Genomic DNA, 19553 nt, shown 5'->3' on the forward strand with positions numbered 1-19553 from the left:
GTGAATCCACATTCCTATTCTAGCAAAACATGGCAGTTCTGGTTTGACCTGAGTTTTTTATTTTCCTGTCATGGTAATAGAATGTTTTTTAAAGCAATGTGGTTGGACTCAAAATTTCATGATTGCACCATAGAGCCAATTATCAATTATCTGTTGATGGTCTGCCAGAGTTCTCAATACTTGGTTACTGCACTTTCTTTCACAGATTAACCTTATAATGAAGAGTATACACTTGACTGAAAAATATGACAGTTTACAGATAATCCAACATCAAATGCTTAAAAAGTCTTGTTGATAGAAGTTATAAACTTGACTTGGATGCATGGCACTGACTATAATGGCCTCTTGAAGGGTATACATTTTAGACATCTCAATCCATCTCTGCAAAACATTCAATTAATTGTAGGTGACTCACATAACTATTGCTGATTCACAATATGGTTACCTTGAAAAAGAGTTCTGACTATTACAATTTACAACACCCAGTGCTGTAATTTAACAATCAATGGTCATAGCCTTATGAGGCAAACTCCCCCCCAATTCTTGTACTCATGGCAGCAATTCAGCCTTACATGCCACTTTATTTCATTTTGCAGTCGTTTGGGCTGCTTTGACTTTTTAATGAAAATTCAATAAAGCTTGCTACCAATTTATTTCTCCTCAAATTCATTAAATACACATGTTATAGGCACAATAGGAAGTGATAATTACTGTTATTTAAATTTGAAATAATTGAAGAAATTGGAAAACTGAAATTTGAACAAGTTATGCTCATCAAATATCAAGTTTTATTTGTATTTGAAAATTGAATTTCACAAATTTTTTATCATTTATTTAAATTCGAATTTTAATATGCCATTGCCAACAAAAATGCAGACATATTTGTCATGGCACCTCCAAAGTCAACGGCAGAAGGATGGAAATATGTGGAGAAATTGGACGGGCCTCATGGGAGGCATTTGAAATGCAAGTTATGTAATAATGAATTTTTTGGATCTTTAACTAGAGTCATGGACCACTTACTTTCTGTCACTAATGGCAAAGGAGGTGGCGTTGAAGGTTGCAAGAATGTGTCTGCAGAGCTCAAGGAAACACTTCAGAAAGATTATGAAAATATACAAAAGGCTAAGAAAGTGAATGAAAACAAAAGACAACGTGTTCAAACAGAAATTGCAATGAATTACAATTCATTATCTGCACTTTCTTCAAGCACAGTTGGTGTTGGGAGTTCATCTCAGTCAAAGATCAGTAAATCAAGTGGGACAGCTACATTAAATACTCTTTGGAAGCCCATGCAGAAACAAGAAGTTGATGATGCTGTAGGTGATATGTTTTTTGAATGTGCAATTCCATTTAATGTGGCAAGAAGCCCTTACTTCATCAACGCATGTAAGATGATGGCAGGTTTTGGTAAAGGATATCTCCCTCCTAGTTCTGAGACCTTAAGGACCACTATTTTGAAGAGGTCAAAAGAAAGAGTTACAAACAATTTGCAGAAGATCAAAGAATGATCCGGATTTAAGCAGGAACGCAATAGATTACAGAGATAACCATAAATACAGAGATGCGATAACCATAAAAACAGAGATGCAGCGGAAATAATACTTCATTTCATTAATGGAGAATACTGAAATATGCTTACAAATAGAAATAACCCAGCTAGGGCGATGGTAGCTTATCTCTGAGAAGAGATGTGTCGGCTACATGCCTCTGAACTGTTTCGAACTGTCTTTACAATGAGGCTCGAAGGCCTATTTATTATTGAGAAACAATGGAAAACCCTTCACATTCCAAAACCTAACCCTAGAAGATGAAACGCCAAATTGTGGGCCCCGTTTTGGGGTGAGTTGAACAGCCAACTTCCCGGGGTCGCGAATTGGTCGTCTTATCTCCGTTTGACGCGCATGATAGCCCGTTGGAAAGATCTCTCTGAGGACTATGACGGAAAAGACGATTTTTATCAGAAAAATCGTTGGCGGTGGATTTCCCAAAAAACGTCGTTTAGGGCCTCAAAATGGCTCCGGAAGTTTAGGACCCGAAAAACTGCTAAAAATAGTAAACTGCACTATAATTAAGGAAAGTGAAAAACTGAAAGAGACAGTTGTGGGGGTCCAAATGGGATAGGTGGGTGGCCACCAACATCCACCTGGATCAAAGAATCTTGGAAGGAAACAAGGGTGCACAATTTTATCAGATGGCTGGTCAGATATGAATCATAGGCCTCTTATTAATGTGTTGGTTTCTTGCCCTAAAGGGGTACTTTTTTTAAAGTAGTTGATGCATCAAGGAATAAGAAGACCTCTGAATTTATTTTCAAGATTTTAGAGGAAGCTATTCTTGAGGTTGGAGAAGAAAATGTGGTCCAGGTTATAATTGATAGTGCTTCAAATTGTGTTGGAGCAGGAAAAATGGTCATGGATAAATACAAAAAAATATATTGGACACCTTGTGCTGCCCATTGTCTTGACTTATTGTTACATGACTTGGCAAAGTTTCCATGGATTAACGAGACAGTTCGAAGGGGGAAACAAATTTCTCACTTCATATTCAACCATCAACTCACATTGAGCTTGTACAGGAATAATGCATCTAGAGAGTTGCTCAGGCCTTGTGACACCAGGTTTGCCACATATTATATTACTATCAAAAGGCTAGTTGAAGAAAAAGGGAGTATAAGAAGTGTTTTTTGCAACAATGAGTAGGAAAAGTCTCATCTTTCAAAGGAAGCTAAAGGAAAGGAGTTGGAACAGGTGATTTTAGGGAATGCTTTTTGGGACAATGCTCAGAAGGTCTTAAAAGTATGTGAACCCATTGTTGATATGCTTCGCATGGTTGATAGTGATACCCCTTCCATGGGATTTGTTTATGAGGGCATGGATCGTGCTAAAGAAGCCATTGCAAAATCTTTTAATAATGAGGAAAATGAGTACATTGCAATATGGGAGATGATTGATGAAAGATGGAAGATGTTGCATAGTCCTTTACATGCAGCAGCTTGTTATTTGGATCCTAGACTCTTTGGGATAGAAAGAAAAAATGATGCAGAAGTCATGAATGGCCTTTATGATGCAGTTGAACGGTTGGTCCCTGATCTAGAAGAATGCAGGAAAATTAGAGAGCAGCTCCGAGCATACAGGTTGGAAGAGGGAATATTTGCAAGGTCTAGTGCAGTACAAGATAGGCCCAATATTCCTCCAGGGAGATGGTAGCAGTTTTATGGATCAGAGACTCCTGAATTGCAACGTTTTGCAGTTCGTATTTTGAGCTAGGGATCAAGTGCCTCTGCTTGTGAAAGGAACTGGAGTAGCTTTAACCATATCCAGTCCAAGAAAAGAAACAAATTATTGTCTACAAGGTTGGAAGACCTTGTTTATGTTCACAGTAATTTGAAGTTGGCCTTGAGTAGTGTGGCCAAAGATGCATCTAGTTCCTCCGACCCATGGTTTGATGTTGATTTAGAGCCAGAAGAAGATGATATTAGCACTGATGGTGACTCACTAGATGATCCAAATGTTGGAATTCCATCTATTGATGACTTTGATGATCAGCATTCTAGTGCCTTTACTATGCCATATGCACATGATGATTGAGAGCTTTTTGATCATACTAGAGTCTAGTAGGCCATAAGTATAGATTATCTATGTTTTTTGAATTTCCTAGAACAATTTTATGGATTATAACTATTTGGCAATGGTCTTTATGACTTCCTTATTATATTAGCATTGATGGTGACTCACTAGATGAGCCAAATGATGGAATTCCATGTGTTGATGACTTTGATGATATTATGACTTTGATGATATTTAAAATTTTCAAATTTGAAGATGTCCTACAATGATGTGTATGTTTAAATTTAGATCATGTTTTGATTATGTGAATTTTTAAAAGATTACTAGTATTTGACATTCATTTAAATTTTGAAGACTGAAAATTATGTCATTTCTTTTTGCAAACTACTATTGTCACATTGTGTATGTTTACATTTAACTAGATGTTAGAATGATTACATTATTCATGTATGTTTACTAATAAGAATTTGTGTTCATGTGTTTATGGATCGATTTTGAATTTTCTATTATTTTGTCATATATATATAAATATATATATTGAAAAATATGTATAGTCGAACCTAATGTCGAACCTCATTCGAACCTGATCGAAAAATTCGAATTCGAATCGAACTTAATCGTTGTCGAACTCGAACTCGAACTCGAACCGTGTGACATAGGTTCTTGCAGGGAATTTCAGCTAAGTATTAGCAGTGAAGACTAGGTTGTTTTCTGTTGAAACTTGAAACGATTGCCTTGTAAAGAGATCAATTGCTCCATTTTCTTTCAATAAAATTCTACAGCTACCCGAGGGTTTTCCCAGTTGGGTTCCCTAGAAAAATCTTGTGTAATTGTGTCTTGACTCTTTATTTCTGTGTTTAATTCCGCTGCTTTTATTTTTGAGGAATTCTGTATCTTGATGATAAGTTAACTAGTTCAGTTTTCCGAAGTCATATAAGTAGTGGGAGAATTCCAAGGAAAATCAACATTAAAAGGATTGCTCTTCAAGGGATTTGATCCATCATGACATTTGATAAATCCATGGTTATGACCGGCATAGAATAGTAGTAATACAAGTCATAGGAATAGATATTAGCAAATGCAATTTCAGCAAACATCCTCTTGAGAAGTCAGTGGATAGAAAAGAGGAGCTGATTGTGACAGGGCAACGAAATACATCGCAGGATGGTGTGCCAGAATTACATGCAAAGACTACACTCACATGGTTGCTTTAGGATAAGTTCACATATCGTTGAGGCATTATAAGGTTTCTTGCATTGAAGCAGGAAGTATGCTAATATAAAGCAAAAGGTGAATCAAATCTTCTCTTGCATTACAACACAGTCGGAAAATATTTTTGTTGGAAGTATTGGAGAGAAACAGCACGCGTGCCAACTTTAAAAAGGTCACTTAAACAATATTTGAGCATTGCAGGTAGCTGGATATAAAACAGAGCTCGTGTCTAATATGATTAGTAGATATATCAAAAATCTCAAAAGATAGAAAATTGTTTCAGAGGCAAGATTAGGATAGACAATTAATCCAGGGCCTCGTACTACATGCAATCGAGTTTAGTGTTGTGAAAGTATCCATGGTAAATAAACCCAAAAAATCATCACACAGGATGGAATTATGAGGGTTGATAGCTAGATCATGGCACTGCAGTTAAAGTGGGTTTGTTTCATTAACCAGACCTATTGGATGCATAGATGGTGATCACTAATTCATTCTCATAGGATCATCATCCAATCCCCATCTTATCACATGGATGAAGCATTTGTGGAACAGAGAATTTAAACAATCCGATAACTGATTTAATGTAATTTTAATCTTTAAAAGCAAGAACTGCAACAACTGATTTCTAGGGTAGTACGTCTCCAAGCTAATTCTAGTTGCCAACCAAAAATCGGTTCCCTTGTGAGGTTGGTGGAGTGTCAAACCGTCCACCAGGCTTGTATTCCCACTTAGTCTACCCTACCTGTATGGCATGGGTTCAAGAACGGTTGAGGCCAGGTGCAGGTCACAGCGGACTAACGCATAATAGATACATCTCAGACCTGTCTTCTAAGCCGGAGGAAGTCCATTCTTTGCAGTGTAGCCCATCTAGATATATATTTTGAAGCACTACCAAAAGATAAAGAAAAATATATTTGATATTTCTGGTTAAGCAAGAATGGAAAAGAAGCCCTCATATAAATTTTACCATTTCATTAAAAAGAAACCGGATAGAAATTACACTACTTCATACAATGCAGACAGCTTTAACCGCTGACAGTTGAAAGAAAATTTATTTTAATATCAACAACCGTCCGAAAAAAAAGGTCTACAAAAATTTATTTTATCAAAACCTTCATAAACAAAAATGTCTAACAATACAAGACAGATGTTGAATTCACTAGCCAGTTGCAATACAGTGAATACAATCACTGCATCCGAAACCGCAAAGTGGGTTCATTCCAGTTGCAAAAGGGAACCACAAACAGAATGCACAAGGGCACTACTTCGACTATCACAGAGCCTCAAGAAGACCTAAATTCCAATGGTGAATAGCCATTTGGCGGGACCTAAACACTTTCATGTAATGGTAACAGAATCAGGACTTATTTTTGGGCCAAATACTATTTTTTTCCTTTTCATATTTCACAAATATGGCAGACATTGCCAAAATAAAGTATATCTGTATAAGGAAAGTTGCAGGTGCATGGTACTTGATTAGGCTCTGTCCAGAAGCCAATTCAACCAATAGAAGGGCTACCAAACCCAATGCTGCAAACCTCCCATTGAGCCTCTCGGTGTACGCATTGAAACCAAGTTCAACTTTTAGGCCATCTGAAATCGGGTCCTTGAGAGGGACTGGAGGCAGCAGAATACCTGTTTTTCTGGAGGACTTGCGCATGGATGGATCCATTCCTGCCTTTCTCAGCTTCCTCAATTCTGCTTTTTTCCCGCTTCCGCTTCGCCCCTTTGTCCGAATCCTGGACAGCCTCTCTTCAAAATCTGCATCTTTAGGTTGGTTAACAGCGACTTCTGCTTTTTCCCCCTCATCTGATGCTACTGCTTTTGGGCTCTGAGTTCTTCTTTTGGATAGATTTTTGCATGTGGGTCTGGGGAGCGGAGGCACCCACTTGACACCTGAGATTGAATTTGAGAATGAGAGGCTTGGGATGGAGATTAGAGGTGAATTTGATGAAGAAAGGAGAATAGCAGACTGGAAATGTGCGTTTAGCATTGTGCCCATCTGTGGGCAGTTGCGCAATACAGAGAAAAAATCAAAAGGGTTGGCATTGAGCTACAGAGAACCGGAGAAAAGCCGTAAATGTTGGTACGATAAGAGTGGAGTAGATGAGGAAATGAGTGCCTCACAAAATATTAGCGTTTCCTCTCGCAAAATGAAATTGCTTTCGAGGAAGTTTACTTGGCTAATTGTGGTCGTGCTTAATCTTATTTTGGCTTGCAGGCCTCAACAATTCTCCTTGGTTAGCCTGATCGTCTACATTGGTCCAAAAGCATTCAGTTGCTTGAATTTTAAAGGACTTAGAAACTATGGTCACTAGGAGTTAAATTTGATTAGAAATTTGAAGTATTATTATTGATGATATATTCTATATTATTATTATGGAAAATTGAGACACATTTGCTCTTTATTGAATTGTAAAATATATCTATAAGTATAAGAAAGATAATTTTCTCGTCTTTAATAAATATTCATGCATTAATGTGAAGTGCACAGATGGGTAGAGTTTTTAGTACATATCAGAGAATTTTTAAAAAATAATCTAATTTGAGGCGGTTAAGTGTATTTGTATCTAAAGTGATATTATTAATAAAGTAAAAAATAATTGAAATTGTAAAGTGGTCATAAAATGTATAATTTAAAGTATATAAAATAATAAGAACACTTACATATTTATGTGGATTGATATCGCGAATTTGAATACATGGAAAAAAAAGACTTTATAACGAAGATTTTGTGGATTAATTATTGTCGTATGATGTTTAAAGAGGAAAAGAATTTACAATTTATAATGAAAATTTAGTAAATTCATTATTAATTATAATGTTAAAAAATTAAAAAATATTTATTTATATATTTAAAAAAAAATTACAAGTTAAAATAAGGCTGTATAGCTAGCGTTCCCTCTAGCTTAGTTCAATTATTGAATTTTGAAATGTATGAACTAATTATTGTATTTGAACAAGGACTACTTTGTAGATATTCTTGCTTATTTTAAGTATCATTAAATTAAAGGCTCATGCCACAAATGTTATCAAATGTATTATTATAATAAATGTACATAAACACATGTTATAAAGGTTGACTAAGGCCAACCTAATTTTAAATATTAAATTAGTTTGTTTATAAATAACGTTACAATATCGCAAGGCCTCAAGACTCTAAAGGAGCTAGACATAAGGGAAGCAACCGTTATAGGAGACTCTCAAATCATCATAAGTGCAATGATCACTAACTCCCCTGTTGCAGACCTTAAACTAGCCAGAATGATCTTCAGAATCAAGGCCCTTGAAAGTGATTTCCAGAAGCTGAACTACTATCATGTTTTGAGAGCCCACAATAAAGAAGCGGACAGCGAAGCAAATAAAGCAGCCCTCCTCTCTGCCGGGGTCAAGCTGAAAGAAGGAAAAGAATCATGGGAAGCCATCCCTTAAGTCGCGGTCCGCCATGTTTTACTGCCTGATCTTAAAAAAATTTGTCTGTATATCCAAGTGGGGGAAAATAGAGGATATAGAATCTACAGATCTTCATGCTATGGGAAAAATCTCAAGCCACAATAACATCCTCACTTCCATAAGTGAGACTTTTCAGGATTCAGACATCCTCATTGTACTCAGAAATTTGGCATTTAAGCCAGGAGGAATATAAATACAACATAACCGTTTCTGTCAAAAAAAAAAAAAACTAGTTATACATGGTTTAGGATAATATGTACATTCGCTGATTTGTACATAAACACAATAATATCATTAGATAGTGATAATATTATAATGTTATTATCTCCATAGGCTATTATATGCATTTAAGTATGGAATCATCTGTCATTTAGTATGGGTTATCCTTTGTGATGTATACTCTATTATGCCTACCTCTGGCAGGTATTATGCATTAGATTTTTGTTTGACCATCTATTTTGGTAAAAAATGTTAAATAATTTTCAATTTTACAAAGTAAAACTTTAACAATTACTTTTTTATTTATTGCAATATTTTTAATCAGCGTTTATTTGCTATAATTTTAAAAATCTTATTATTCCATACTTCTTACTTAATTCGCGATTGCACAATGATAAATAATAACCTTTAAGTAAAGGGTTAATAACATTTACGATTATTTCTACGTGAACATTAATAGTTCCACTGAAACACTGATTCAAAAAATTCAATAAATTTGAAACACCAATAAATTATTGTATCTCAACTAATACATTATTAAAGATTGAATGCTTATTATGCCTGCCCCCTCTAAGATTTTTGTATATTTCCGGTAGCTGTTAGATCGCATTTATTAGGATATCTGTCCTCCTAAATATAAAGGAAACTTGTGGGCTAGGAAACGTGTGCCCATTGTAATTTATTGAACTTCGCCATCACTTTTCTTGGAGTACATGTCCTCAGAACTTGTGCGCATTAATGCTTATTAGACTCTATGACCAGATGTTCAGAATCTGTGCGATAACCCTTTACCTTTTGGGCGATCTAATATTACACTTGGTTAGGATATGTGAGGTCTTACTGCAGAAACAAGGTGGGGACTCGTACAATATAAATTATATTAGTGATGGAGTACATCTGTCATTTTATAGTGGAAGTTGTACATTAAATTGTACAATATTAATTAATAGTGAAGTACATCTGCCATCATTACATAATAAGAGGTGAAAGAATTGAACCAATAGTATTTTAGATAAATGAATTTAAATATGGTTTAAAAATAATAAATTTTAATTTATAATGTTAAACTTTGGAAAATTTTCATAAATTTTTGGACAACTTAGATTTAATATCAACATCAATTTTTTTTTAATATGTTATTACCATGATGGTGCAAGGAATAATAAGTTAAATTCTCCTTTAAATTCATATATAAAATATTTTCTATTTAAATGTTAATTTCAAAATGCATGTTGTTGAAAATAGTAACAAGAAATGCTAAATATAGAAGTGCTAAATTTAGTACTGCTATAAATAGAATTTCGCATACCTTCCTATTTTAGTTAGTCCCTGAACTAAAATAGAGAAGTAAAATTCGAATTTGATCTTAGCACCTGTTTGTAAAATAATTAATTAATTCACCATGAGTTAATTAGTTCTAGAAAATCAAACATGAAGTTTATGTGGGGACATGCAACAGTTTCTCCATTGATTGAGGAATTTATCCATTAGTTTAAGAGATAAGGATGAGTTGTAATTAATTGGCTCAGTTAACTGAGTCAAGTCTAGTTATATTAATTCAAACAGTTTGTTGAATTAATTGTAAGTTCAGTTAGTTAATGCATGCATGCATGTAACTGTTGCACTTCAGATAACTGAATATTCTCTCATAAATAACTCATGCATGTTAGTTCAGACAGAGGCCCAGTTTAGATCAGATGGAGGGACAGCGTACTATCAGTTGCAAGAATATTCCATTGTGAATATCTCTTGCATGCAGAAGGAATTCTTTCCTTGAGGATTGCACAGTTACTTCTTTAGTTTTTGTGAGTGTGATGAGGCCAATTCACACATGTGGCATCACTGGACCCCAAGAAAAACTACGCAAGGAAATAGGAGGCTTGGAGGGTTGAGGAAAGGCATATCTCTTGTCTACTTAGTCTTTGAGTTGTATTATTTGATTGCAGAGAGAGCAGGATAGCTTGAGAGTTGATTTTTTTTGTAACTTGAACATATGTCCACTTGTATGATAATACAGAGATTGGGGTTTTAGGTTGAGGCTTTCCCCAAGTTATTTCTTCTGTTTTATGTGTGATTGATTTCTCATTCTTAGTTATATGTGTTCTCATTGATCTTGTTCAATTCGATTAAGCTTTCGCAAAGTTTGTTGTAGAAGTAGATCTTGTATTTTGCTTTAGTATATTGCATAATCTGTTGATCTACAGTGGGAATTTCTACATGGTATCGGAGCAAAGGTGATCAAGGCAAAGAACAGTATACAAGAAAGAAGAAGTTCGAAGTTTGAGGTTCCTAAATATAGAAATCGAGCTCTTATCACATCTCAATTTCACCCATGGCGTTCAATGATTTAAGACTCGAATATGCTCTTGATGGCAGTTTGAATTATATAGCCTGGAAGGATTGCATGGAAGCAATATTAGAGGATAACGGTCTAAAGGACTTCATTGATCAAGAAGTCCCCAAGTCGACAGATGCTACTGAATTGGCAGAATGGAAGAAATGTGTGGCTAGAGCAAGGAGAATCCTTCTAGAGGGAGTTTGAGACCACATAGTCTCGAGTCTCCATGGGAAGGAGACATCGTTTTCGATGTGGAAAACATTGAAAGATCTATATTAGAACAACAACGATCAGAGGAAGTTGGTGCTGAAAGACAAGCTTCGGAAATCAAGTGTGAAAAGGGCGACACGATCTCTACATATTTGAACAAGCATGCCACCTGTAGGGATGAGCTTGGAAGTGTAGGGATCACGATTGCTGATGATGACGTGGTGAGTCTTGCACTCCTCAGTCTTCCTAAGAGCTGGTATAGCTACCAAGACTTGGTTAATGGAAGAGAAAAACTGCCAGATTGGGAACAACTTTGGTCGAATCTGATGCAAGAGGAGATAAGAAGAAGCACTAGAGATGGATCCTCATCAAAGCAAGATGATGAGGAAAATTTAGCCTTAGCGATTAAGGCGAGGAAAGGGAAAGGGAAGTCGTCCCATCCAAAATCTAGTTCTTACCATGGTGAGTAGAAGTTTGAAAAATCGAAAGTGTGATGCTTTCATGGTCATGAAGTGGGCCATTATGCTACAAATTGTCCACAGAAGAAATACAAGAAGGGTTCCTCGAAGGGATCTGATGGTGAGGCATTGGCCTCACAGTTTGAGTTGGATTTCTCACTTATTGCATGCATGGTTTCATCCATGGTGGGATGTGTGTGGTACCTAGACAGTGGGGCTTCATTCCACATGTAAGGTGACAAGAATATTTTCAGTACCTTGGAGGAGAAGGATCTCCAGATGCGGATCGAGATGGATGATGGTGGAAAGTACCGTGTTTTAGAGGGAGCATGGAGCTCCCCTCACCCTCACTGATGTAAAGTATGTACCAGGTCTGAAGAAGAATCTTGTGTCTGTCGCTATGCTAGAAGATAAAGGCTATGATGTAGTCTTTAGTAAATGAAAGGTATTCCTGAGGCATATCGGTACTAGACAGACAAAGCGAATTGGGATTCGAGTAAAGAATCTCTACAAACTAGAGGTAGACTACTGTGTTGCATTGAGTTCCAAAGCTGAGATGGTGCAGAGCCAAGATGTCGGTGAGCTATGGCATAGAAGACTGGGCCACTTGCACCATGGAGCCCTGAATATCATGCAGCAGATTTCTACCGGGCTACCCAAGGGAAAACTAGAGCAGACGAATACATGCAAAGGTTGTACCTTGGGTAAGTATGTGAAATATTCCTTTCCAGATTGAGACAGTAGAGCTGGAGCAATGCTGGAGCAAGTTCACTCAGATGTTTGTGGACCTCTCTCTACAGCCTCCACCGCTAAACAAAGGTACTATGTTATTTTTATTGATGATTTTTCTCGTAGATGTTGGATCTACTTTATGCAAAAGAAGGATCAGACCTTCTTGAGGTTTTGTGAGTTTAAATCCTTGGCAAAGAAAGAATCTGGAAAGAAAATAAAAGCCTTGCGTAGCGACAATGGTGGAGAGTATGTCTCCCAACAGTTTAAGGACTTCTGCGCTGCAGAAGGAATTAAACGGGAGTTGACGGCACCCCATAACCCACAGCAGAATGGGGTGGCCGAAAGGAAGAACAGATCGATTGTGGGAGCAGCTCAAGCGATGTTGCATGACCAAAGCCTACCACTACATTTGTGGGCTGAGGCATGCAATGCAACAGTATACTTGCAAAACAGAAGCCCACACCATATACTGGAAATGAAGACACCTATGGAGGCCTTTTCTGGGAAGCGACCACATTTGAGTCACTCCGAATCTTTGGATCATTAGTTTATTGTCATGTGACCAAAGATGCTTGAAAGAAGCTAGATCCCACAGCTGAGTTGGGAATACTTGTGGGGTACACGGATACACCCCACAACTATCGAGTGTACCTACCTACCAATCAGAGGACAGTGGTACGCAGGGATCTGAAGTTCGATGAGTAGAAAGCCATGCGATTATCACTTGAGAGGGAGCTCAAGTTGCATGCAGAGGAGGAAATTTTAGTTCCTAAGGAGGAGGAGCCTTAGATTGATGCGAAGCAGCCACATGCAGAGGATCTGGGAGTGGAGACATCCACTCATGCTGAGACTTCCAGAGATGGGCAGAAACGCTCAAGGAAGCTGACAGGTTGATGCTAGATGCGCGGGAGAATGTGGGACAACCATCTTCTCAGTGCAAACAGAGGAGGTCACTCGAGCGGTACACTGGGTACATGGCCCTGGTTGGGGAGTGTGTAGATACTGAACCTTCTTCATTCGAGGAGGCAGTGCAATAACCAATCTGGGTTGATGCAATGGTAGAGGAGTACGACTCTATCATTCGGAACAGTGTGTGGGATGTTGTCCCAAGACCTCAGAGCAAGTCAGTGGTGAGTTCCAGATGGCTTTACAAGGTAAAGTAGGTAGCTGATGGCAGTGTTAAGAAATATAAGGCAAGGTTTGTTGCCCATGGTTTCTCACAGGTCGAGGGGATTTACTACAATGATAGGTTTGCTCCCGTAGCAAGGTACTCATCTATCAGATCGATGTTGGCACTATCAGCTCAGATGGGTTGGAAGATCCATCAGATGGACATGAAGACATCATTCCTCAATGGGAAGATTGAGGAAGAGGTGTACATTGAGCATCCAGAGGGTTTCAAGACCTTCAATTGTGAGTCGCATGTGTGCTGACTCAAGAGGGCTTTGTATGGGCTGAAGCAATCACCCCGTGCTTGGTACACCAAGATCGACAACTATTTCATCGGGTTGGGCTTCACCAAGAGTGAAGCAGATGCGAACCTTTACCACATCATGGTAGAAGGTAAACCATTGATCATTGTTCTTTATGTCGATGATCTAATTTTGACAGGTGATGATTAGCTGATACAGTTTGGTGAGCTCCAGTATTGCAGCAATAATGCTACAACTCCTGGGACTCCCTTCTTTACTTTTATCAACCCGGTAGTTCGTAACAAACTTGGAAGCGACGGTGCTGTATGCACAAGTACTAGCTCTTGCCGCAGCTGTCACTTGGTCAGCTGGCACAAGTCTGCTAGGGGCTCAAGCCAACTTCTATGAGCTCTGAGAAGAAGCTTTTTAACTGATGGACGAAAGCTAATTTAAAGAAGGCTGATCTACTTGCAGAAAGACATTGAAAAGCTAAAAGAAAACGCAAACCCTAGCAAACCCTAATTCTACCAGCTAACCCTACTAATGCAAGAAAGAGGATGCAAGCTACTGAAAGAAATTTCATTGACTTCTAGGAAGGTAAATACATGTATCTAAGCTACTTCTACAGTAACATCTGAAAAAAACATCTTTTTGTATTTTTGAATAAGTTGCCAGAGTTATGATGCATATGATTTGACTGTTTTTGGCTGTGCAGAGGTGGATGGGCAAGAGGAAATGCTTGGAGGAGGTCAAGAAGGTTCAGAGAGGGCCTAAGGGGTCCCTAACACCCTTCCATATAGTTTCACCGAGTTTGGCTATCAAGAAACCTCATTCGTGAGCCTCTACAGGAAGTCTGCAGGGGTTTTACAGGATGTTTGCAATTTTCTACAGGATGTCTGTAACTTTCTACAGGATGTTCAGAAATGAGGTTTTTGGTGGATGAATGGAGAGGGAAAGGTGAAAGAGTGAGTGTGGAGGTAGGGTGAGGGTTGGAGATGGTCTAGGACTCGGTGGATGGAGTTGTGGACAGGTGTAGGTGGTTGGATTTGGTTCAAAGAAGACTAAAGCAATGTTACACACAAAACTAGGGTTATGGGAGCAAATGGCAAACGGGAGGCAAGGATGCTAAGTAGAGGGCGGAGTGGATGGTGTTGATGGAGAATAAACAGATGGAGGAGTGGTACAGGTGCTCTGTAAGGCGTTTTTCCAACTGATCCAACGAAGACTTGTAAATTCAAAAACCTAATTACGATGACCTAATCTGCTAGCTACCAGTAAAGAGAATGAACAGAAGTGTGGCCTGCAATGAAACCATGTATTTTAACTCATGCAACTAATCAAATGGAATTTTGAACTTGTAACCAACTTCTACACGTGAAAATCAAACACTAGTGATTGCATGGCAAAGCAAAATCAGTGTTTTTGTGGGCAGCAAAGTTATCTTGATCCCAGCTCCAGATCCTACTGAAGGAGAGGTGAAACCAGAGATGTTTGATGGCCCTTTTCTTGAAGCTTTTTCTGTAAACAACCTATCAACTAAATCTGAGCATTCAAAAAGTCTTTCTAACCATTAACAGTGACCTAGTTAATCAGCAAACTTTAATCTACTTAACAGAAATGTTTTTGCAAATGCATAAAGAACAACTAACAATACATAGAGGAGGCCTTAGCACTCGGGTTGGGCCCAACCCCAAGAGCTGCAGGCTCCTATAAAGAACTCAGATCTGATGCCAAGTAGAGCTGCTTCTCATTATTCAAAAATAAACATCATATGAAAGTTGTACAGCAGTAGCTACAATAAAACAGGCTGAGCAAAATGACAGCACTATAGTGCAAAAATAACAACAGTTCCAAAAGTAAACTACGAAGGCTGAGGCCTTCCTATTTGTACAATACGAGGGGGCTAACAGCCCTCCTAGATTCAAGGGACTTGGCTGTCCCAACTGCTAGTGAACAGTCACTCCTCCAAAAACTGCTTGGCTGCTTTTAAAACTCGTTTTGGTGGCCTGTGGAGCTCGGTGTTGAGGGTGGAGATTTCGAGGAATGCCATTAAATGCAAGAGACAACCTCCCTATGAATCCTCCCCTCAAGCTTGGCTGTCAGCTGACCCATGATTGCTTGGTTTTGCTCCAAAATTTGTCCAAAAATACTGAAATAACCACGTATTAGCCTCCTAGGTAGAGTGACCACCCTTATTCGTTCAAATAACATAAACATACTAGAAAGACATGCATAATCTATGAAAAATGGAGGATTGAACAAGGACAATTAGTCAATATGAGCCCAATAGGTTACCCAATTTGGGGGCTCATCATCACCCCCTGTTGAATCGGTTGCTCATCCTCTGAGCAACTAGTCCAGCTCATCATCCTTTATGGCTTTGATCGCCTCCCTCACGTCCCAAGCCTCTGTTGTGATATCCTCTTCCCGGTCGTGGAATCCTGCCTTCCTCTCCACTTCCTCCCATTGTCTACCTTCCTCCTCTTCCTTCACTCCTTCTAGCAATCCCAGAAGTAAAGGAGGACTGAATTTCAAACCAATCCAATTGGCCTGCAAGTTCTGGATCAACTGTTTGTAGAGAGGTACCCTTGCCAAGGCCTCCCTCATCCTAGTGGGAGAGTGGTATTCCCTTATCTTCAGGCTGTGAGGCAGTGTGTTCCATCGCCTTGTGCAGGCATGCATACAACTTTCTCCCAACAATCTCTCCATGTCCTCAAAATGGGCGATGGCTTGACCCTGTTGCTCAATGTATTCTGGTAGATCATGAGGACTGTTGGCCAAGTGCTAGTGGGCGCTTATCACTACTGATGGGTCATCTGGCTCTGCTCTGATCATGAGAGGCTCACTGAGCTCTCTGCCTATGATACTGCGGACCTCTGCTGCTCTCTTCTCCTCATGGCTCATCCAAGAGGCCATGGCCATAAGCTGGACATCTCCTATCACCGTGTTGGGATCCCATGCGTTCATGTCCAGAAGGGAAAAGTTGTGCAAGTAGAACTCTGCCAATTTGGCCTTATCCTCAGATGAACTACTGCCACATAAAGTTGCAAACTGATGATAATTTTGGAAAGGGGTGATGCCCCTTTGGGCCAAGGTATTGATTTGAAACTGTAACCATTGGTCCTTGAGGTATAGGGCATAGGATTTGGCAGGCTTCCTGCACTGCAGGGCTTCCATTGCCCAGCTGGCCATGCAGGCCAGTTGGGCCTCCTTTTCTTGCAGCTGCTGTTTTAGAGAATGTATCTGCAATTCTTGTTCCTATAGCTGTTGGTTCAGTGCCTCAATTTCAGTCTGTGTCCCTTCCTTTCTTTGATGTTCATAAGGGGTATCTGTGGTTGTTGTGGGCCCCTCCTGTTGCTCTTGTTCCCCCAAGATGTGAGGCATGTCTTCCTTCCTCTGTCCCTGTAATTGTAGCTGCTGTCTAAGCAGCTCATTTTCTTCCTGTAGCTTGACCCGTTGGCTGCTCTCCACATGTCGTACCATAGCCAATTCTCTTCTGGCTTCCTTGAGCTACTCCTCTAGAGGACCTATATCTGCCACTCCCTTGGACTTAGCGGTTTTCATCCAAGTGTGGGTCCTCACTCTCTCTTCCTCTAGTGCAAGGAAAAGTGGCACTGTGAATTTCTGAGGGATGATCTTTCCGGCCTCCAAGAAGTTATAGTAGGAGCCCAAGCTGGGCTGGGGGCTAGGTTCCATCATGTGCTCGACCTCTTCTTCCTTTTGTGGTGATTTGGCTGCCTCACCTTCCATTTCTTCGGTCTCCTTAAGCCTGGCCAATGTTTCCTATAGAATAGCCTCAGCATCCTGTAGAGAGGCCTTGGTGTCCAACCTTTCCATTCTCTCCCTCTAGGTGGATGTCTTCGGGCTTCCCCGCTCATAAGTGATGGATGCCTTGGAGGGGGACCTCTCCTTTAGTGTGGTAGGGGTGTCGACAATGGTGATTGGTTCTTTGGATGGTGGTTGGGGTCTGCCGGTTTTAATTCTTACACTTCTTCTTGCCTTAAAGTACAGGGGAGGCTCCCTCTTTCGCTTTTCCTTCTGCTTGGGGGATGTGCTTAGGGTGGCCAGCACAGCTACTACCTCCCTAGCTAAAATCTCGACCGATTTCTCCTTCTGCTGCCCTTTCCCCAGACTTCCTGTAGAAAGTCCTGTAGTGGCCGTTTTCTGGCTTCCTGTAGAAGCAGTTTTCTGGCTTCCTGTAGAAACAGTCTGCTGGCTTCCTGTAGAACTAGTTTTCCCTGATTTGGCTTGCTTGGCTGGGGGTGCCTTCTCTTTGACTTGTGCTGTGGTTGCCTTGGGTGTGCCTTTACTTGTTTGGACTTTTTCAGTCCTCTCTGCCCGGGTTTGCAACCGCTTCTCCCTTGGCGTTTGTGTTTTTACTCCACTCACAACTTTGGCCTCAGCAGCTTGTCCTTTTTCTTGCTTTTCCTCTTGCCTTTCCTGTGGCTTTTCCTGTGATGGCCTGCCCTGGGTTTTCTTACCCTTAGCTTCCTTACCCTTAGTTTTCTTCTCTGCCTCAATATGCTCCTTCTCCTCACTGTTGGATGAAGTGAGTTCTTCTGCCAGAGTCTGGATATCATCATCCTTGGACATATTGCGGAAAATCTCCCAAGAGATAGGGACAGTATAAGTATGGAGGGCATCTTCTATGAGGAGCTTGATAAGCCCATGATGAGCCAGCTGGTCTGGTGTCCCCTCCTTCAGTTTTGTGCCACACTCAATCAATGACTCTTAGGAGGAAGTATGGGATGCTCAATTTTTGTTCTGAGAGAAAATCCATCTTATGCCTGTGCTTAGTTAACAAGCGGAAGTGATAACCATACACAATACTAAATCGCCCCTCACAGGTAATATATTTCATAATTTGAAGGCTGACCTCGCTCCAAAATGGCTGAAGGCTGGCTCTTCGGACCCCATTCTTATCCTCTGAAAATTGTTCTTCTGGTAGGAAAAATTCCTTTTTGGCCTTCTGGCCCAATTTCCTTTCCTCTTTATCCCACGATATCCCCAATGGCAACTCCATGACCTGACTAATGAGTTGTGGAGTGAGTTTGAAGGTCAATCCTCTGAACTTTACAGTTGCCAATGTTTTTGATTTGGGTTGCAGGGACCTTAGGAACTCCTCTGTTATTTCATCATCGTGACCTTGAATTCTATCACAGAAGGTCATCCACTTTGCACGAGTAAACAAGTCTACCACCTCAGGAATTTCTCTCAACTTCTTGGAATCCGAGGGTTCCTTTCTGATAAACCCTCCTGGCATGATGAAAACACTCTATTTTTGGCTTGAGCTCTGGGTAGAATGGAAATTCGGATATGGTTTCCTCCTTGACTCTCAGGACAGGGTTTCTCCGTTGTGTGTATCTCCCCTTTCACCAATTCTCTAGTTATAATACTGCTGCCGCCCAAAACTCGACTTGTCACAAGGAATTAAGCTCTCACAGACAGAGTGCAGAGCTAATGTTCACACCAACCATGTAACAGTCACAAAAAAAAAAATTATATGTGCACAGGTGAGCCTTACAGCGGTTTGTCGTTATAATGGGGAGAGTTTGTTAACAGGAACCATGGAGGTGAATATGACGCAACACCATTTAAAAGAAATTCTGTGTATCATATAAGCAAACCACCATTCTTGACCCACAGGCAGACTGGTTTCAATTTTCCCACTTCAAACAAGCTAGTTCACCACCTTTCGAAAATTAAGCATGGGGATGGCGTGTTCGAGCCTACCTCTCTTCGAAATTTCGAATTCCGACGCAACAGACATGGGTTTCTCTGCTCCGGGAGCTTTCGCTATGCTTCCTGTAGAGCTCCTTCCTGTAGAGAGCTTCTGCTGCTTCTGGAGGACGTCACGGCGCTGCGGAGCAAGTCTGGGATGCGGGAAGAGTTTGAACCGCGGCGAGAAACTCGGGCTAACGAACTGCAGAGGAGGAGGACGCTCACA

General features: G+C 39.9%; 1 protein-coding gene across 1 annotated transcript; it reads right to left on the minus strand.

The window, feature by feature from the left end:
* Nucleotides 1–5860: 5860 nt before the first annotated feature.
* LOC149179526 (FKBP-type peptidyl-prolyl cis-trans isomerase) lies at nucleotides 5861–6986 on the minus strand. Its single transcript, XM_089415685.1, has one exon. It carries the CDS (start codon nucleotides 6784–6786, stop codon nucleotides 6142–6144), a length of 645 nt encoding a protein of 214 aa, XP_089271811.1. The 5' UTR covers nucleotides 6787–6986; the 3' UTR covers nucleotides 5861–6141.
* Between the last annotated feature and the right edge of the window lie 12567 nt (nucleotides 6987–19553).

This window comes from Pinus tabuliformis, chromosome 3_2, assembly GCF_031772625.1.
Source record: "Pinus tabuliformis cultivar Carrire ecotype Pingquan chromosome 3_2, CPIR1, whole genome shotgun sequence".
NCBI lineage: Eukaryota > Viridiplantae > Streptophyta > Pinopsida > Pinales > Pinaceae > Pinus > Pinus tabuliformis.